Source organism: Eptesicus fuscus, chromosome 2 (assembly GCF_027574615.1).
Source record: "Eptesicus fuscus isolate TK198812 chromosome 2, DD_ASM_mEF_20220401, whole genome shotgun sequence".
Classification (NCBI taxonomy): Eukaryota; Metazoa; Chordata; class Mammalia; order Chiroptera; family Vespertilionidae; genus Eptesicus; species Eptesicus fuscus.
In genome coordinates, this window is record NC_072474.1 from 113,432,680 (window position 1) to 113,448,815 (window position 16,136).

Here is a 16,136-nt window from a genome sequence, read left to right on the forward strand (position 1 = left end):
ACGAGGGGAGAACGTGCAGGGCGCGGGCCAAGGCCCCTCCACGTCCCCTGCCTGCAGGATGGGAGGAAAGAGCGCCGCCCTGGAGGTGGAGAGTGTAATTAATCCTTCCAGCCCCTTCTGCAAGCGTCCCTGCACAAGGCTCACACTCACCCTCCGCCCTGCTTCGCCCACTAAAGAAAACTCATTCTGCCAGGCGTCTCCATCAGGCCTCCCAGAGCCTCCACCGAGGCCACGTTAATGCCTCCTTAATGCCACAGGCCTTGCCTGCCCAGCACTGAACTCCCGCTGCCGGCATTTCAGACAAGGTCTGTTAGCAATAGGAATCGGGAGGTTTGGTCCCCAAACTAAAGGTGGGCTTCCTCACAGCACCCAGTGCCCCGTCTCAGGGCAGATGGGCTGGCAGGTGGCCGGGTGAAGGGATGAATCGGTGACAGCATCCATGCATAACTGTGTCAATGAATCACAGGGAAAGGGAAAAGGAGATGGATTTTCACTGAATATGGTCACGATAGGCCTGGTCTGTCTGCATGATCTCACTTTACTTTTCAAAGATTCTTTGACTTCTACCTTAGGTGGAGGGAGACTGAAGCTCAGAAAATTAAGCGAATGCTAGCGACATCGAGGTAGTAAGGGGCCAGGAGGGGCTGTCCTTTCAACTCTTCTTGGGAAGATGGAGGGAGGGAGAGAGGAAGGGAAGGCGGGAGGGAGGGCCATCTACACACCAAGGAGAGAGGCCTCAGGAGAAACCAGCCCCGCCCACCTGGACCTGGGCCTCCGGCCTCCAGACTGTGAGAAAACAAATTTCTTTTGCTTAAGTCCCCCACCTCCCCGATCTGTAGTAGGTGGTTATGGAGGCCCGAACTCCCACCAAATATCTATTCTCCTTCAATAGAGAGCGAAAGAAGGCATGTTGCCAGGGCTGCCAAAATGCCCCAGGTGGGCCCCCACGTGCGAAAGCCTTTCCGCAGCTGCCTGGCTTGTCCCGCTTGAGCCCCGTGTCCGCCCAGAGCCCCTGCCTGTGTCACGCGTGGGCTGGAGCGGCTGGTCGGCTCACCCGCCTTTGCTGCAGCCCAGGAAAGCCTGGCATAAATGAGAGCCCAGATGAGCAGGCAGATGAATGCAGAACTCGGCCGGCTACGGCCAGATTAGGAAGCCCTGCGTCTGCACTGGAGGAGCCCATTTCTCCTTTGTGCTGAGGGTCAGTGAGTTCAGGAATGGAAGCCAGGAGAACACTCAGGGAGCATATCGGCCACAGTAAACGTTAGCTGTTCTGTTTTCGTGACGATGACGGAGTCATCTGGGTAACTAGGTCATAGTTCCCCTGAACTAGACCCCATGGTTATTGGACTTTCCAGCTCGGTATCCCTCTATCCTTCCAGCACCAACTTTCAGCTCCTCAAATTTCTCATATAAAAAGAAAATGTAATGATTTTTAAATGCTTGGGATTAAGGATTTCTTTTTTGTAAAACATAATTTTATTGATTTCAGAGAGGAGGGGAGAGGGAGAGAGAGAGAGAGAAACATCAATGATGAGAGAGAATCATGGATCGGCTGCCTCCTGCACACCCCACACTAGGGATCGAGCCCACAACCCCGGCATGTGCCCAGACCAGTAATCGAACCGTGACCTCCTGGTTCATAAGTCAAACCTCAACCACTGAGCCACACCAGCCAGGCCTTCCTTAGATAATACGGAAAGTGGAAACGTGCGCCCTACCGTGCCGCAGAGCCCCCTGCAACAGGCTGTTTTATTTGCTCTCTCGTGTGGTCCTGGAAAACTCTGGAAAGAAGTTGAACCCCTTTACCAGTGGGAAGCTGAGGCTTGAGAAGGTTACAGCTTTCCCTCCCCCCCCCCCCCCCCCCCCCCCCCCCGACCGTCAAACCTTAGCCTGATCTGCTAATAAGAGAGGAAATGGGTACACTGGGATGTCCATGCTAACATCCTCGGCCCTCCATCAGACAGACAGCCACTCCTGCCGCCTCCACGGGTACCAGCCCTCCTCTCAGGCACCCGTCCCCATCTCAGGTGAGAGGTCAGCCTCCAGGTGAGCTACTCCACTCGGATCAGCGAGGACCCCTGGCGCCTTCAATGCCTATTTGAAGGAGACCCTTTTATGTGACTAAGGAATTTTCTCACGCATCTTCCAACAAGAGTTTCCTTTCCATGTATTTCCATGACCCTTCTTTACTTTGGCTATGCACAGGCATTATTCTGTGCAGCTAACAGTCAGTAACCGATGGATCAATTTAAATCTCACAGCAACTGTGAGGTAGGTGCTGCCCATGCCTCCATTTAACAGACGGTGAGAGTGAGGCGCAGAGGTGTGAAGTAACTGGCCCCCGGTCACAGCTCGTCACAGCAAAGCTGGGATTCAAATGCCGACTTCCTCACGCAGTCTCAGACCACATCATGGCAAGCGCACACAAACCCCAGGCCGCTGGGAGACAGCCCAGAACACGGGTGGGAGAATAGGTCACACGGACGTGGGCTTACGGGTGCCACCGTGCTGGTGAGAAACTACCTCACAGGTTCTTCTTCCTGCCTCTCCTCTGAGCCAGACCCTGGGCCAAGAGCCAGACAGGCCTTGCACCTGTCACCGGTCACAGTGGGGGTCCTTCCCTTGCTGAGGAAGAATAGCCCATTTTTTAAAATATATTTTTATTGATTTCAGAGAGGAGGGAAGAGGGAGAGATAGTAACATCAATGATGAGAGAATCATTGATCGGCTGCCTCCTGCACGGCCCACACTGGGGATGGAGCCCACAACCCGGGCCTGTGCCCTGACCGGGACCTCCTGGTTCATAAGTCGATGCTCAACCACTGAGCCACGCTGGCCAGGCAAATTACCCATTCCTAAAAAGAGATCAAAGAATCTGATATGGGCGGGGGCGGGGGAGGCTCTGCTAAATGGGAGCCAGCTCCTGAAGAGACAGCATCTTCGTCTGCCCTCAGGGACAATGGAGTGAGACCCGGGTTTCAGAGACCGCTCTGATTTGGTGTGGCTTTGTGGCTGTCTTGCGCACCTTAGGTGTCACCACACATACAAGGCGGCAGCACCTGTCTCCAGGGGTGACTGTGAGTGAAAGGTGAGATGATGTGAATAGAGTGCCGGACACAGAGGCAGGTGCGGAAGGGGTATCAGATTCCATCGTAACTGAGCCCCGGGGGCCCTTCCGTTAGATCTGTGCACCGGGCACAGGCGAGGACCGGGGCCCTGAGAGTTGCCACCGCCCGGACGCGGCCCCCGGGGAAGGGACAGCACAGTGACACCTCGCACAAGCGCAGAAGACGAGCAACTCGCATATGCCTGCAAGGAATAAGGCTGGGAAGGTCCATTTTGCCCACAGAAGGCATTTGCGTCATTCTGCTAGCCACGTGGCCAGCAACTGGCTTCAGATTCGGGGAGCAAGCATCCAGTGCCTTCCTTCCTGTGGCTGCTCCGCAAAGGACCACAAACTCCGCGGCTTAAAACAGCAGACGCGTGTTCTCTCACAGTCCTGGGGGCCACAAACAGGGGTCCCAGTGTGGGCAGGGCCCGCCCCTTCTGGAGGCTCCGGAGGATCCCTCCTGCCTCCTCTGGCTGCCAGCGCCTGTCAGCTTCCTGGGCTGCGGCCCCTCACTCTAACCCCCGCCTCGTGGTCACACTGCCTCCTCCTCCTCCTCCTCGGAATGGCTCTCCCTCCCTTCTGTGATTGCTTTTAGGGGGGACCTAGGAGAGATACGCTCCTTTCCCCGAGATCCTCAACATGATCCTGACTTTTGCCATGTGAAGCGACAGTCGCTCTTTGATATATAAGATTTCAGGGGTTAGGACATGGCACATTTGGGGGACCACCAGTCAGCCCACTATATCCATTTGCTCACTGAGCCAGTTCAGTCCTCAGGCCTCACCTTGTCCTGCAAAGGTGTATGATCCATGGCTGAAAATTATGACAGATGTTCACTGGATAAATTCAACATTGAAGACTAGAAAACAAATAACCCATGGGTTTATTTCTCACTTCCCCTGTCTGCTTCTCGCCTCTCTCTCTCTCTCTCTCTCTCTCTCTCTCTCTCTCTCTCTCTCTCCTTCTCTCTCTCCTTCTCTTTCTTTTCCTCTCTTCTGCTTTCACTCCCATGTGTGTGCCCAAACAGACTGGCGTACCCTCCAGCAGTGAAATATATCCTACAGTGAACACATAGGGCAAACACAAAAGGCTTAAACAAACATTAAGATCCAATATTAGGATGGCATTTGCTGTCCTCCTGAAAAAAACATCATTTCATATCAAAACAAGAGCTTAATTATAATTTTTAAAAGTCTCTTCAGGGGAATATATCAGTTGCAGGCTTATCACTAGATGTCAATAAGGAGAATCGACAGTCTGATTTATGGCCCCTGCCTTGCCCGCTTCCTCCTACGTGTTTCATATAAAATGTCATCCAGGTGGATTATTAAAACAATTAATGTTGAATCCATTATTCCGGGGCCCTTCTAAGCAAACAGGAATGAGAATAGGAAGCAAGCGTCTTCCCTCTGAAGATTCCCACCAGGAAAGAGCATTTCCGTCATGCCATGTGCGTGAACCAATGTTGTGCAAGAGTTCTATGTGAAACGTTGTTCTCATGAATCACTTTTTGTTTTGTCAAGCATGAAGAGAGAGAGAGGAAACGGTCTGGAAATGAAACGGGAAAACTGTTCTTCCTTAAGGCTCACAGGGACAGTCTGCACACGTCTAGGGGGATTTCGTTGCTCCTTCCTTGTGTTCTTGACAACCGTGGAGGGAGGAGCTCACAGCGACGACTGATGTGTGCTGCGCCCTCATTGTACACTGAGGTCTCTTCCAAAGGCTGTATAGTTAGTAAGTCAGCTAATCCTCACCATGGCCCTCAGAGGCAGGTCCTAACATCACCATCGCTGTTCATAGAGAAACTGAGGCAGAGCCTGTAAGAAACTTGCCCAGGGACACAGCTGGTGGGTGGGAGAGCCCTGCGTGGAACGCAGACATCCGGGTGCCACAGGCCCTTCCCTTAGGACAGCTTTCGCAGACCGAGTATTACCCCATTGGACAGCCAGGGAACCGCCTTACCTTAGCCCCAGGCAGGAACTAAGTAATATTTATCCAGTACCTGCCAAGGGTGGACAGACAGCTTATCTCATTGAAAACTCTGCTAATAGATCCAGTAACAGGCCCAGACGTGCAAGTCATGTACAGTTTTAATCAGAACTCTAGAAAGACAGAACCCACTTAAAGGAGCTTAGGGGCAAGGGGGCATGTGTGTGGACTCAGTCGCCAGGAAGAACCAGAATGGCATGGCTCAGGGAACTGGTCACTGTCAGGAGACTCATCACACATGTCTTTTCTCAAGTCCCTCATACCCACTCCCCTCCCCCATACCTTGACAAGGGGCAGGAAGAGGAGACAGCCAGGGCAGTTACTGGTACCTTGCATTCCAACCTGGTACCCCCTCCCAATCTCCCCACAGCCAAATGCAGCCCCCAAGGGAAGGCCCCTGGGTGGCCTGGTGAGATTCCAGCCCAAAGTTGATTGTTCCACAGCACATTACCTGAAATGACCTGTGTGTGGGAATTTATTTTGCCCCCATCAGGATGTCCCCTCTGTGAAGACAGGGACCTTGACCATCTCGCTCCCTGCTGGCTATCCCTAAGGCCTGCGGACATTTCTGTGCCAGGATGGGGGCGCAGAGGGAGGAGTAGACAGAACCGAAGCAGAAGCAGATTGTCCCCATCATGACGCCTTCCTTCAGGCTGTGTCATCTCTGCCCTGGTCTGTTGGGACATCAGGGTCACAGCCACAGGCAACATTGCATCAGGAAAGCACTGACAGGTGTCCAGCAAAACCAGATTCCATTCCTGGTCCTGGCCTTGCAGCTATGTGACCTCTGAGCTGGAGTGTCTTTAGCTCTTCAAGGTCATTGCTCACCTCACAAAATAGCCCAGGAGGCTCAATGTTGTGTTCAGAAGTTTAGAAGGCAGGTGGTGTGAGCTCTTCCTCATTACCTCCCAGCATTCCCTTCCAAGGACTCCTCCAAACTCAGCCCATCAGACCCGATTCTCTGAACCCCTGTCTTGCTTCTCCCTCTGCTTTTACTATCTTTAACCCTCCCTGTCCATGTATCTGGAATCACCCAGAATAAATAACCCACTTCAGGTCTGTATCTTCAACAAAGCACTTTCTGATTCCCCTAAACTTGACATAATCTTACTTTCTCTCAAATCTGCACAGGACTTTATCTGCACATCTCTAGAAACATAAAAGTGAAATAATCTGCTGTTTATTTCACAAGAAGCCCAGGGAAGGAAGCTAAATTGACAAAGAACTATCAGCAGCCCATGGTCATCACAGACCTTCTGATCACACTAAGTTAGAACAGGAGGGGTTTACAGGAGAGAGAGTTTTCTGCAGGCCTTTCCCACCAATTTACTAAGCGAAGGTCAAGTCTTGATTGTCTGCATTTGGGTTTGTCTCAGGTAGGGGGACGGTAAGGGAGGCACCGGGCATTCCCCTGGGCTGACTGCTGAGAAACTCATTCATCTAACTTATCTTAACTGCTTACAACAGGGACCTGTGAGAAAGGTGAAGCTTGGCCAGGTGATGTGACTACTGGGTGTGGGAAGCTCGGCTGCCTTAGTTCACCTTTGGTCTCCTTAAGTGCCTTTTTTCTCCCTTATTATCTTACTAGTGGCCCAGTGCATGAAATTCATGCACATTAAAAGGGAGTTACCGTATTTTCCAGCACATAAGACAACATTTTAACCCAGGAAAATCTTCTCAAAACTCGGGGGATCGTCTTATACGCTGGGTGTCATCTTATAGGGCAGGTATATCCCAAACTCTATATTTTAACTGGAAAAATTGGGGGTCGTCTTATACACCCAGTCGTCTTATACGCTAGAAAATACGGTAATTAGAGGAAATATTTTAATATTGCTATTTGCCCTTTCTCTATAATAGAAGTGTCAGAGATGAAAGAAAATTAGTAAAATGTATATGAAAATCTCCCTTCTGTCAGAGTCTGGGGCCTACCACAGGACCCAGAGTCAAATCCCCACCCACCCGCACGCACCTTGAAATCGCTCCCAGCCCCACCCCCATTGGGGGAGACCCAGACCCAGCTGGCCCCACCCCCATCAAGCCCCACCAGGCGGGGGACACAGTCTCAGGTCCCCCACCCTGGCCTGGCCCCACGCAGCCTCAGGTCTCTGCTGATCGGTCGTTACGGCGTTACGGCGTCACGGCATTACAGCATCATGGCATGACGACCATTTGCATATTAGCCTTTTATTATTATAATTCTTGTCACTCATCCTTTAAGAGGTTGCCACACCCCTTTTTAAATGGCTTTCTGACACACCTTTACAAACCGCCCCCCCAAACGTTAATTCCCTTTTCCAAGTAAAACTGAACATCTGTACTTTAACCTACAAGCACCAAAGGGAAGTAAACTTCATTAACTTTCTTGTCTGTGTTTCAGAAGTTTGATTCGGTGGAAGAGATCATTGAACACTACAAGTATTTTCCTATTGTGCTGATTGACGGGAAAGATAAAACCCGGGCCCACAAGGAGCAATGCTACCTGACGCGGCCCCTCCCTCTCAACAGACTCTCCTCGCTTTGGTAGCCTGATCTGCTTATCTTCAGTTCACTGGATCCCGGGTCTCTATTATTTTTCACCTATTTCCAAAGATTCTTCTTCTGGGGTTTTAAGGGATCACATCTTAGATTTCATAGAAAAGAAAAATGTTCTATAATGGAAATTGGAAACTCAACCATGGTTTTTGAAATCTCAAACCACAGAACAAATATGTATACGATGCATAAATAAAACCTAGCTTTTTAAAAATACCTTCTAAAGAAAAAAACTGTAAAGATGATCATTGTGCTCATGTTACAGATGAGCAACAGAGGTTACAAGAAACTATCGCTGGGATGTTTGCAGCTGGCACATGGCAAGTCTGGGGGAGACCCCCAAATCTATGCTCTTCCCAGGACCTCGTGCAACCTTGTTTATTTCAGAAATGTTTGGACTTGTGAATTTACAGTGTTTTTGGGATCCTTTATGCTGAAGGTGTTAGTGAATGCCAGCTCTATTTTATTTGTCATCCTGGAAATTCAATTACAGAGAAGAAATATGGTAGGAAGACAAGAGCACTTGTGAATATCGCTTGAGAGACAGAAATCAGAAATGCGTTCCCTATGGTGTGAAATGGCCAGCTCCAGTATACTCTGCTTAGAGTTGCTTTAAGACAAATGGAATTAGCAGATTCCTAGTAAGGGAGTAAGCTTAAGCCTGAGGGAAGGTACAGTCATTCTTAAAAGTCCAATTGTGGACTTCCATTCAAAGGAAGAGCAGGCCTCACGTTAGCGTTACATTGTGGGAACATTGCACTGTCCCTGCTCAAGGCCAGGAGGATGTACTTTTATTCAACAGAAGAAGAGGGCCCGGATTTTTACACATTCTTGCCTGGCTCCCTCCAAGCACATCTTCCCAGGTACATTTCCTGCTCTGTGAAATTTTACAGAGAGGAAGAGAGAGAGAGAGAGAGAGAGAGAGAGAGAGAGAGAGAGAAACGATTTAAAAATACAGAGTTACCTACCTTAAAATATATCACTAAATAAACTCTTGTAGTGAAGTTTAAAAAAGTAAAAAAAGAGGCCTGGTTGAAATGAATAGTACACAATGACTTCAAATGTTACCAAAGCCTGCATGTGAAAGTTATAGACTATGTCATTGTAGCTTCCATGTAGAAGTAAAACCAAAATAGAATTAAAAGGCAAGGGATACCAAGGAAAATACTACACACAATGCCCAGGATTATCTCTTGTCCAAAATAGCAGACAATGAGCACTGGGAGCATTTACCAACCAGGTGCCTGGCTCTGACCTTTCACAAGGTCAATGTGAGGTAACACCTCTAGGACAGACCAGGAGCATTTGATGCAGGAGCTCCTTGTAAAGTTGGAACTTCTTTTATATATATATTTTTATTGATTTCAGAGAGGAAGGGAGAGGGGAGATAGAAACATCAATGATGATAGAGCATCATTAATTGGCTGCCTCCTGCACACCCCATACTAGGATCAAGCCTGCAACCGGGGCATGTGCCCTGACCGGGAATCGAACAGTAACCTCCTGGTTCATAGGTTGATGCTCAATCACTGAGCCTCACCAGCCGGGCAAGTTGGAACTCTTGATGCCCACCTGAGCCTGTCTTAGATGTGCCTGCACAGGGTAACATGGGAACCAAGAGACAAGAGTGTATACATTGGAGCCTGGCTACTAAGGAGCAGACTGGTGAGAGCTGAAGGCAGTATGGGGGCTGGTCACGCTCACCTGGGCTTCAGCAAACCCAGGCCAGTGTGTAAGCGGGCTCTGCAGAGAGTCCACAGGCTCATGTGTGGGAAGAATCTAGGCCTCACTCTAAAAAGCTATTGGCAGATTTTACTGAGACCTCCGATTCACCTATCATGAGGCCATGCCATTCCGTGCTGTGTTCTCAAGAAATGTTTCTGAATCTCCTCAAGCGCTGCTCTTGTTAAAATAAATGAGCATCACGTGGTGGCTAGCATTTTTATGAGGCTTTTTTTTAATGCTTTATCACCTCTTATTCATAAATGCATGATATGTTGCTATGAGGAAAAGGAAGTAGAAATCAACCATCTTAAAATAAAATGCTCATGATACTTAACATGTGAAAAATCTTCGAAAGGAAATAGAAAACTCAAGATATTGGCAGGGCTGGCTTAGATGATTGGGATTTGAGGCATGTTAGCTGGGTCTTTCTGGAACTCAGAGGCCAAGGCAGGAGTTAGAAGTGCAAACATTTAGTGGAAGTAATGCCTGTGAAAGATAAAGGGGAGAAGGGACAGGAGGAGGCAGGGAGAGCCTTCAGGCTGTGACATAGGTCTGACATTCATGAGAGGAAAGAGGGGAGGAGGGAAGATGAGTAGGAAGAGCATCAGACTGAGACGCAGCACTGGGAGAGCCTTGGCCAGCCCATTGGTAAGTTCCGGAGCAAAGATTGCCCATAGAGGAGAGAGTCCCACACTGGGCAGAAGTGGCCAGGTGTTCGTACACCACCCATGTTGACTCATTGCCAAGGGCTGTCCAAGAAAAACATGACCTTCAAATGCCACAGGACATCCAGAGGCACTGCAGCTGGAGGCTGTCAGAGAACTTGGCAATCAGCAGGTTCTTCTTGCAAGGAAGATCCAGGTGGCCCATCCCCATGTCTGCCAAAGGGACAATCTGGTTCTCGGTGTTGATTGTAATGACATGTTGCTTGTAAATAAATCACTAAAGGACAAAGATTTATAAACTTTAACTGTACTTGATTATTACAACAGTTCTATAAAGAGGGTAGGGCCAGGATTCTGAACCCATGCTATGACTGAGGAAGCTGTGCCTTCTTGGCCAAAATCTTACGGTGACCTAGTCACGGCTGGATCCAAGTTTTTCATACACAACACTCCATTCGGTGGGGCCAGCCAGGTCTGGGTCTTGCCCAGCGTCTCATTGATCTGTAATTAAAAGCTCAATGATTTGGGCTTGGCATGCCCAAATTCCAAAGGGATTTGATCCCTCTTCAACTATGATTTCATTTTCAGTTGAAAAGTGCCACTTTATACCTCACCTCAGTAGAGCAGTGGGATTTTAGCTTTATCTGATTATAGCATTCATGAATATTTCTTTTTGACGAAATCATCCTCATTTGTATCCATTTATATCTTCCTCATCTTTAATAATACCTTGTTACAAGCACTAGTTTCGGTATGAGTATGTATATGTTGTTAGACAATCTTGTAGATGTTGGAATTATAGCCGTGAATTAAGTGGGAGAAACAGCAGCAAATAAGTATACAATAAATAAGATCATCTAAGTTGGTTTCCCATAACTTCATTGTGTTTTTGTTTTAACACTTTATCACCAAGTGCTTGTAGTGAGGCCAATAATAGATATTTTGCTGGAGCCAATTTATGATGGCTTTAAAATGTTTTCACCTAGAAAATGTTAAAATTTTCAAACTTACTTAATGGAAAACTTCTGCTCTTGGGTGTACTTGTGTGGGGGGTTGGGAGAGCTATTGACAAACCACGAGGCAGGATATTAAGATGATGCCTAGAAAATTCTCCAAATATTTGGAAATTAAGCAACACATTTATAAATTACTCAAGGTCAAAGAAAAAACACACAAAAGTTTAAAACTTTCAAAATGAATGATAATGAAACATAACATAGCAAAATTTAAGAGATACAGCTGCCATTTAACTATAATTTAATATAAGCATTGATAGCTTAAAAAGGCTTAAATGCTCATATTAAAGATAGTTCCATAATGAAATACCTAAGTTTCCAGTTTAAGACACAAAGAAAACATAAATTAACCCAAAGTAAGTAGAAAGAAGAAAATATTAAGGATAAGAGCAGAAACCAATGATACAAGCAAAAGGAAATAAAAGAAAACCAACAAAGCCAAAAGTTGGTTCTTCAAACAATTAAAATTAATAAACAGCTAGCAAAAGTAATAAAAAAATATAAGCAAAAGAAAACAAATTACTAAAGAATAAAAGGGAATACATACATTGATAGGCTATTAAAGACATATCATAAGCACCTTTCAGTGAGGTTGAAAAATATAATTCCATAGAGACAATACTAATACAAGAAGAAACAGAAAATCTCAACAGCACTCCAATTTTTTAAAATATATTTTTATTGATTTCAGAGAGGAAGGGAGAGGGAGAGAGAGACAGAAACATCAATGATGAGAATCACTGGCTGCCTCCTGCATACCCCCTACTGGGGATTGAGCCTGCAACCCAGGCTGACACTCTATCCACTGAGCCAAACCAGCTAGGGCCAGCACTCCATTTTTTAAAAGAAATTAGCAACTTTTCCACACAAAGAAAGCTCTAGATCAAGCATGTCAAACTCGCAGCCCATGGGCCATATGCCTCATTTATTTGGCCCGTGTTAGCCTTTGAGTTTAACATGCTTGCTCTACATCATGAAGTATCCTATAAAAAATGTTCAAGTTATAACACAAAATTCACAAACTTTTTAAGAAGATCAAGAAAGAACATTTCTGAACTCATAAACCCAATCATAAACGAATACACAAATAAGCACATAAACCTGACACGGACAATACAAAGTAAGGAAGTCCAGATTATGTGCCCTACGCATACATACAAAAATCCTTAACAAAATGCAAATAACTAAATGGATGGTGGGTGGAGGAGTCAGGCTTCTCACAACTAGAATGAAAGATTACTGATAAGCAAAGATCAGGTCAGAATGAGTCATAACTCTGCATGAGATTTGAAGACGTCAGTATGAATTCATGTTTTGCTTAATATAGATCTATAGGAATAAATATGGAAATCATTACACATGTTAGTATACACACATCCAGTTCCAAGCTCTGTGCACTTAGGGGGCCTAGAAGCAATGACACTGGTAGAAAAAAAAATAGTGGGAGGAGTTGAGGAGGCAGGCAAGCTTGCCTTACCAGATTTTTTTAAACATAAAGCTATTCTAACGGAAACATACTGGAAATTCACAAATAGGAAATCGAAGATGTGATAAAGGTGGGCAAAGATTGGTTTATTTAAAGAAGTTTTGCTGGAAACACAATTGTCTGTCAAATGAAGAGGAAAAAATATACCTACATAAAAAAAATTCCATGGCTATTAATTATTTAACGATAAAAATATATAACAATAACTACTTAGAAGAAAATATTTGCATGCCCTTGCCATTTGTGGTTGTATTGTATGTATTCGGGGTACTTTGTTTTTTTAGGGATAGTTTATTGATCTTTATAGAGAGAGGAAAGGAGAGGGAGTGAGAAACATCAGTGTGAGAGCAAAAACATCCATTGGCTGCCTCCCCACCAGGGATTGAGCCCACAACCCAGGCATGTGCCCTTGACCAGGAATCAGAATCAGCAACCTCCCGTTGTACAGGATAAAGCCCAGCCAACTGACCAGGGCTGGGGTTACTTCATAAGCAACACAGGAAACAATAACAGAGGCAGGGAAGTGAAGAAACATCTGACTGGGAGGCAAACGTTCAGAAGGACGTTACATCCAGCGCTAGTTGGGGAGATAGGAGAGGGCAGGCCAGGTTTCTATAAATTATTAGTAACAGTGGCCACTGGAATCCCTCAACTCTTTGGAAATTAATCTGGCAAACTCTGTGAAAATGAAAAATATATGTATCCTTCCCACCACTTCTACTTCTGGAAGAATTAAAAGTATACTTCCTGAAGTAGGAAGTAGAAAGGAGGAAGGGTACTTAATGAAGCATTGTCTGCCCAGTAACAAAGCAAAAAAAAATGTAAGTTCAGTAATAAAAAGGTCTTAAATTAAGTGTACTCTCACTGTGGAATAGTGTGCAACTATTTAAAAGAATGCTTTAGCATTGCATGGATTTTCCTGTTGAAATAGTCATGATGGGCGGCAAGTGATAAAAGCACCTTGCTAAGAAATGTATATAAAATTGGTCTATGTTTATAAAAACAACTACTCCCCACCACACGTAGCCAGCTATTTTTTTATATTATCATTACATAAGAGTATACTAGGTTATTAAAATTTGTTATGGTGGAGAGGGACCTTTTGAGAAAGGAGAGCTGGTTTGGAGACAGATGAGGGAAGAGATGACTGTGCAACATGAAAAGCACTCCAGCATCGTGTCAGAGCAAGAGTAAACCAGAACATTGTTAACACACCAGCAAATGTGAGAAACCAAACATGTATGTGGGCATGATTAGAGGGCAGCATGGGAAAATGAAAACTTCTTAATTGGCTGCAAAAAAAGAAAAAATAATCATCATACTTTGGTACCAAGCCTCATAATACATCCCTCTAAAATGATCCCATATAATAAAAGGCTAATATGCAAATAGACCTAACAGTGGAACAACCAGAACAACCAAACAACCAGTTGCTATGACATGCACTGACCACCAAGGAGCGTGTGCAGAACATGGCGGGCATTGGCGACAGCAGGATGGTGGAGCAGGTGAGTGGGGGTGCCAGACCAAGGCTGGGTGCCGGTAGCTGTCATCGGGGAAAGCCTCTGGTGGTTATTGAAAATTCTTGGCTCCTGCATGCCACGGTCCTGCCCGGTGCTCGCACCCACAGCCAGTACCGAAGCCACCACTCACACCTGCTGCTGGTGCCCGGCGCCCATCCAGATCACTCGGCACCATCAGCGGGTGTGAGTGATGGCTGCCCGCCCTGATCATCCCTGAGGGCTTCTCTACCTCCCCCTGCTCCTGAGGGGCTATCTGGGCAGCAGCCGCTGCTCACATCTGATGACGGTGCCAGCCCCACTCATACCTGCTGATGGCACCAGCCCCAATCGCTTTGCCATCAGTGCTGGGGAGCAGCAGCAGTGCATGGGAGCTGTGGCAGCAGGAGCGGGGCTGCCAGCAGAGGACTGGGGGTCGAGGCAGGAGGGGCCAGGTAGGGGCACAGAGGATGGGCCAAGACCCGTCCCTGTGCCTACCACAGCCTCGTGGCCCACAGTTCCTTTCAAGGTGCACAAATTCGTGCACTGGGCCCCTAGTGTTACCTATAAAACACAATTTGCTAAGTCAACAGCTCTAAGCAATTTCTCATCATATTTGCAAGCAATCAGCACTCTTCACATCTTGAGTCCCTTTCCAAATACATACACAACTCAAGTCCCCATTTTAACTTCTCTTTAAAAACTGGTCTTTTTCTCTAAGGAAAGGAGACCATGTACATGGGAGAAGGGTAAATGGGCCTGGAGAGTATCTGCCATATTGATGTTTTGTTTCTGAGGAGGGAGACCCGAAGTAAATATACTCTGACATCAGGATGCTCTAAGGCTGGGTGGAGAGTATGTGGATGTTTGCTAAATACTCTGGCAATAGTTTTAAATACCCCATCATCTAAAAGGAGGCAGGATGTCCCAAGAGGAAAGAAATCCACTTTCTGGCTTGAGGAGTCTCTAGCATGAATAACAGTTCCTACCCAATCAACCCAAAGTCATCAGGCCCTGCCATGGACCCTAATCTTCACACTGGATTCCCATTACTTCATTATCATAAATGGGGGACAAACAGGGATCCCCAGACATTTAAGGAAAACCTCTCATTGGAAGCAAGAGAATGGGCAGGGGGGAAGGGGGGAGGTGGGGAGATGTAGAAGCAGGTATAAGGGGGGATAAGTGGTGATGGGGGAAATAATAAAGAAGGAAAAAAAGAGAATAAAATTGTCCCCACCAAAAGAATAAAAACCTATTTAAAAATTCTAAGTAGTATAATCCCCAGAGAGATTAGAGAATACCCTGCATTCATAAAATTCCATAGGAAAGAAAATATACATATCTTGGAAGATAAAAATCAAGAAAATCTTCCAGGAAGTAAATAGAACAGAAAAAAAAGTAGAAAATATGAGAGAAGAGGTTGAGAGGCAAAGAAGATCAACCAAGAATTTCATTATCTGGATAATAATAATAATAAGAAGATGATGATGATAATGATAGAAACAGATACTATAGAGAGAAAAAAAAAGTGTTTTTAAATCCAAAATTGAAGGACAATAGTTTATATATTTAAAGATACATTAACTGACCAAAATGGCAGGTGATGACAGATAGATAGATAGATAGATAGATAGATAGATAGATAGATAGATAGATAGATAGATAGATAGCAGGTAAATAGATAAACACATCATCACAAATGATACAGAGGAAACCTGAACGCTCCAGGCAGACAGAGGGGGACACCTGACTAAGAGGAGAAGCAGGCGTCACACCAGCGTCTCACCAGCTGAACCCAGGAAGACAGCAGAACTCTGCATCCAAAGGCTTGAGGGAATGGTGTTTTCATCCACGTAAGGGTTGAAAAGGTATTTTTAGGGATTCAAGGCTTCCGACAACTTAACCCTCATCCTCTTTCTCTGTAAGTTATTTGAGATAGTCTCTGGCAAATAACAAGCAAGCAACCAACGGAAACCTAAGGAATTCCATATCTGGGGCTTTACCACAGACCAGACGGAGGAGGTGCAGAAAGTCTAGTGGGGGCAGGTAGACGCCAGCACAGAGGAGAACTGGAGGTCCAAGCATGTCAGGGAGGAGGTTTGGGAGTTG

At 46.2% G+C, this 16,136-nt stretch overlaps 1 protein-coding gene across 1 annotated transcript in view; it reads left to right on the plus strand.

Moving 5' to 3' along the window:
• The window catches only part of CLNK (cytokine dependent hematopoietic cell linker), a 68,926-nt gene extending 61,220 nt beyond the window's left edge, over positions 1-7,706 (plus strand). The window contains exon 17 of the mRNA XM_054722411.1: positions 7,479-7,706. Within this exon, the coding sequence (XP_054578386.1) occupies positions 7,479-7,625 (147 nt within the window). The 3' untranslated portion in view covers positions 7,626-7,706. The remainder of the gene's footprint in view (positions 1-7,478) is intronic.
• Positions 7,707-16,136: the final 8,430 nt, after the last annotated feature.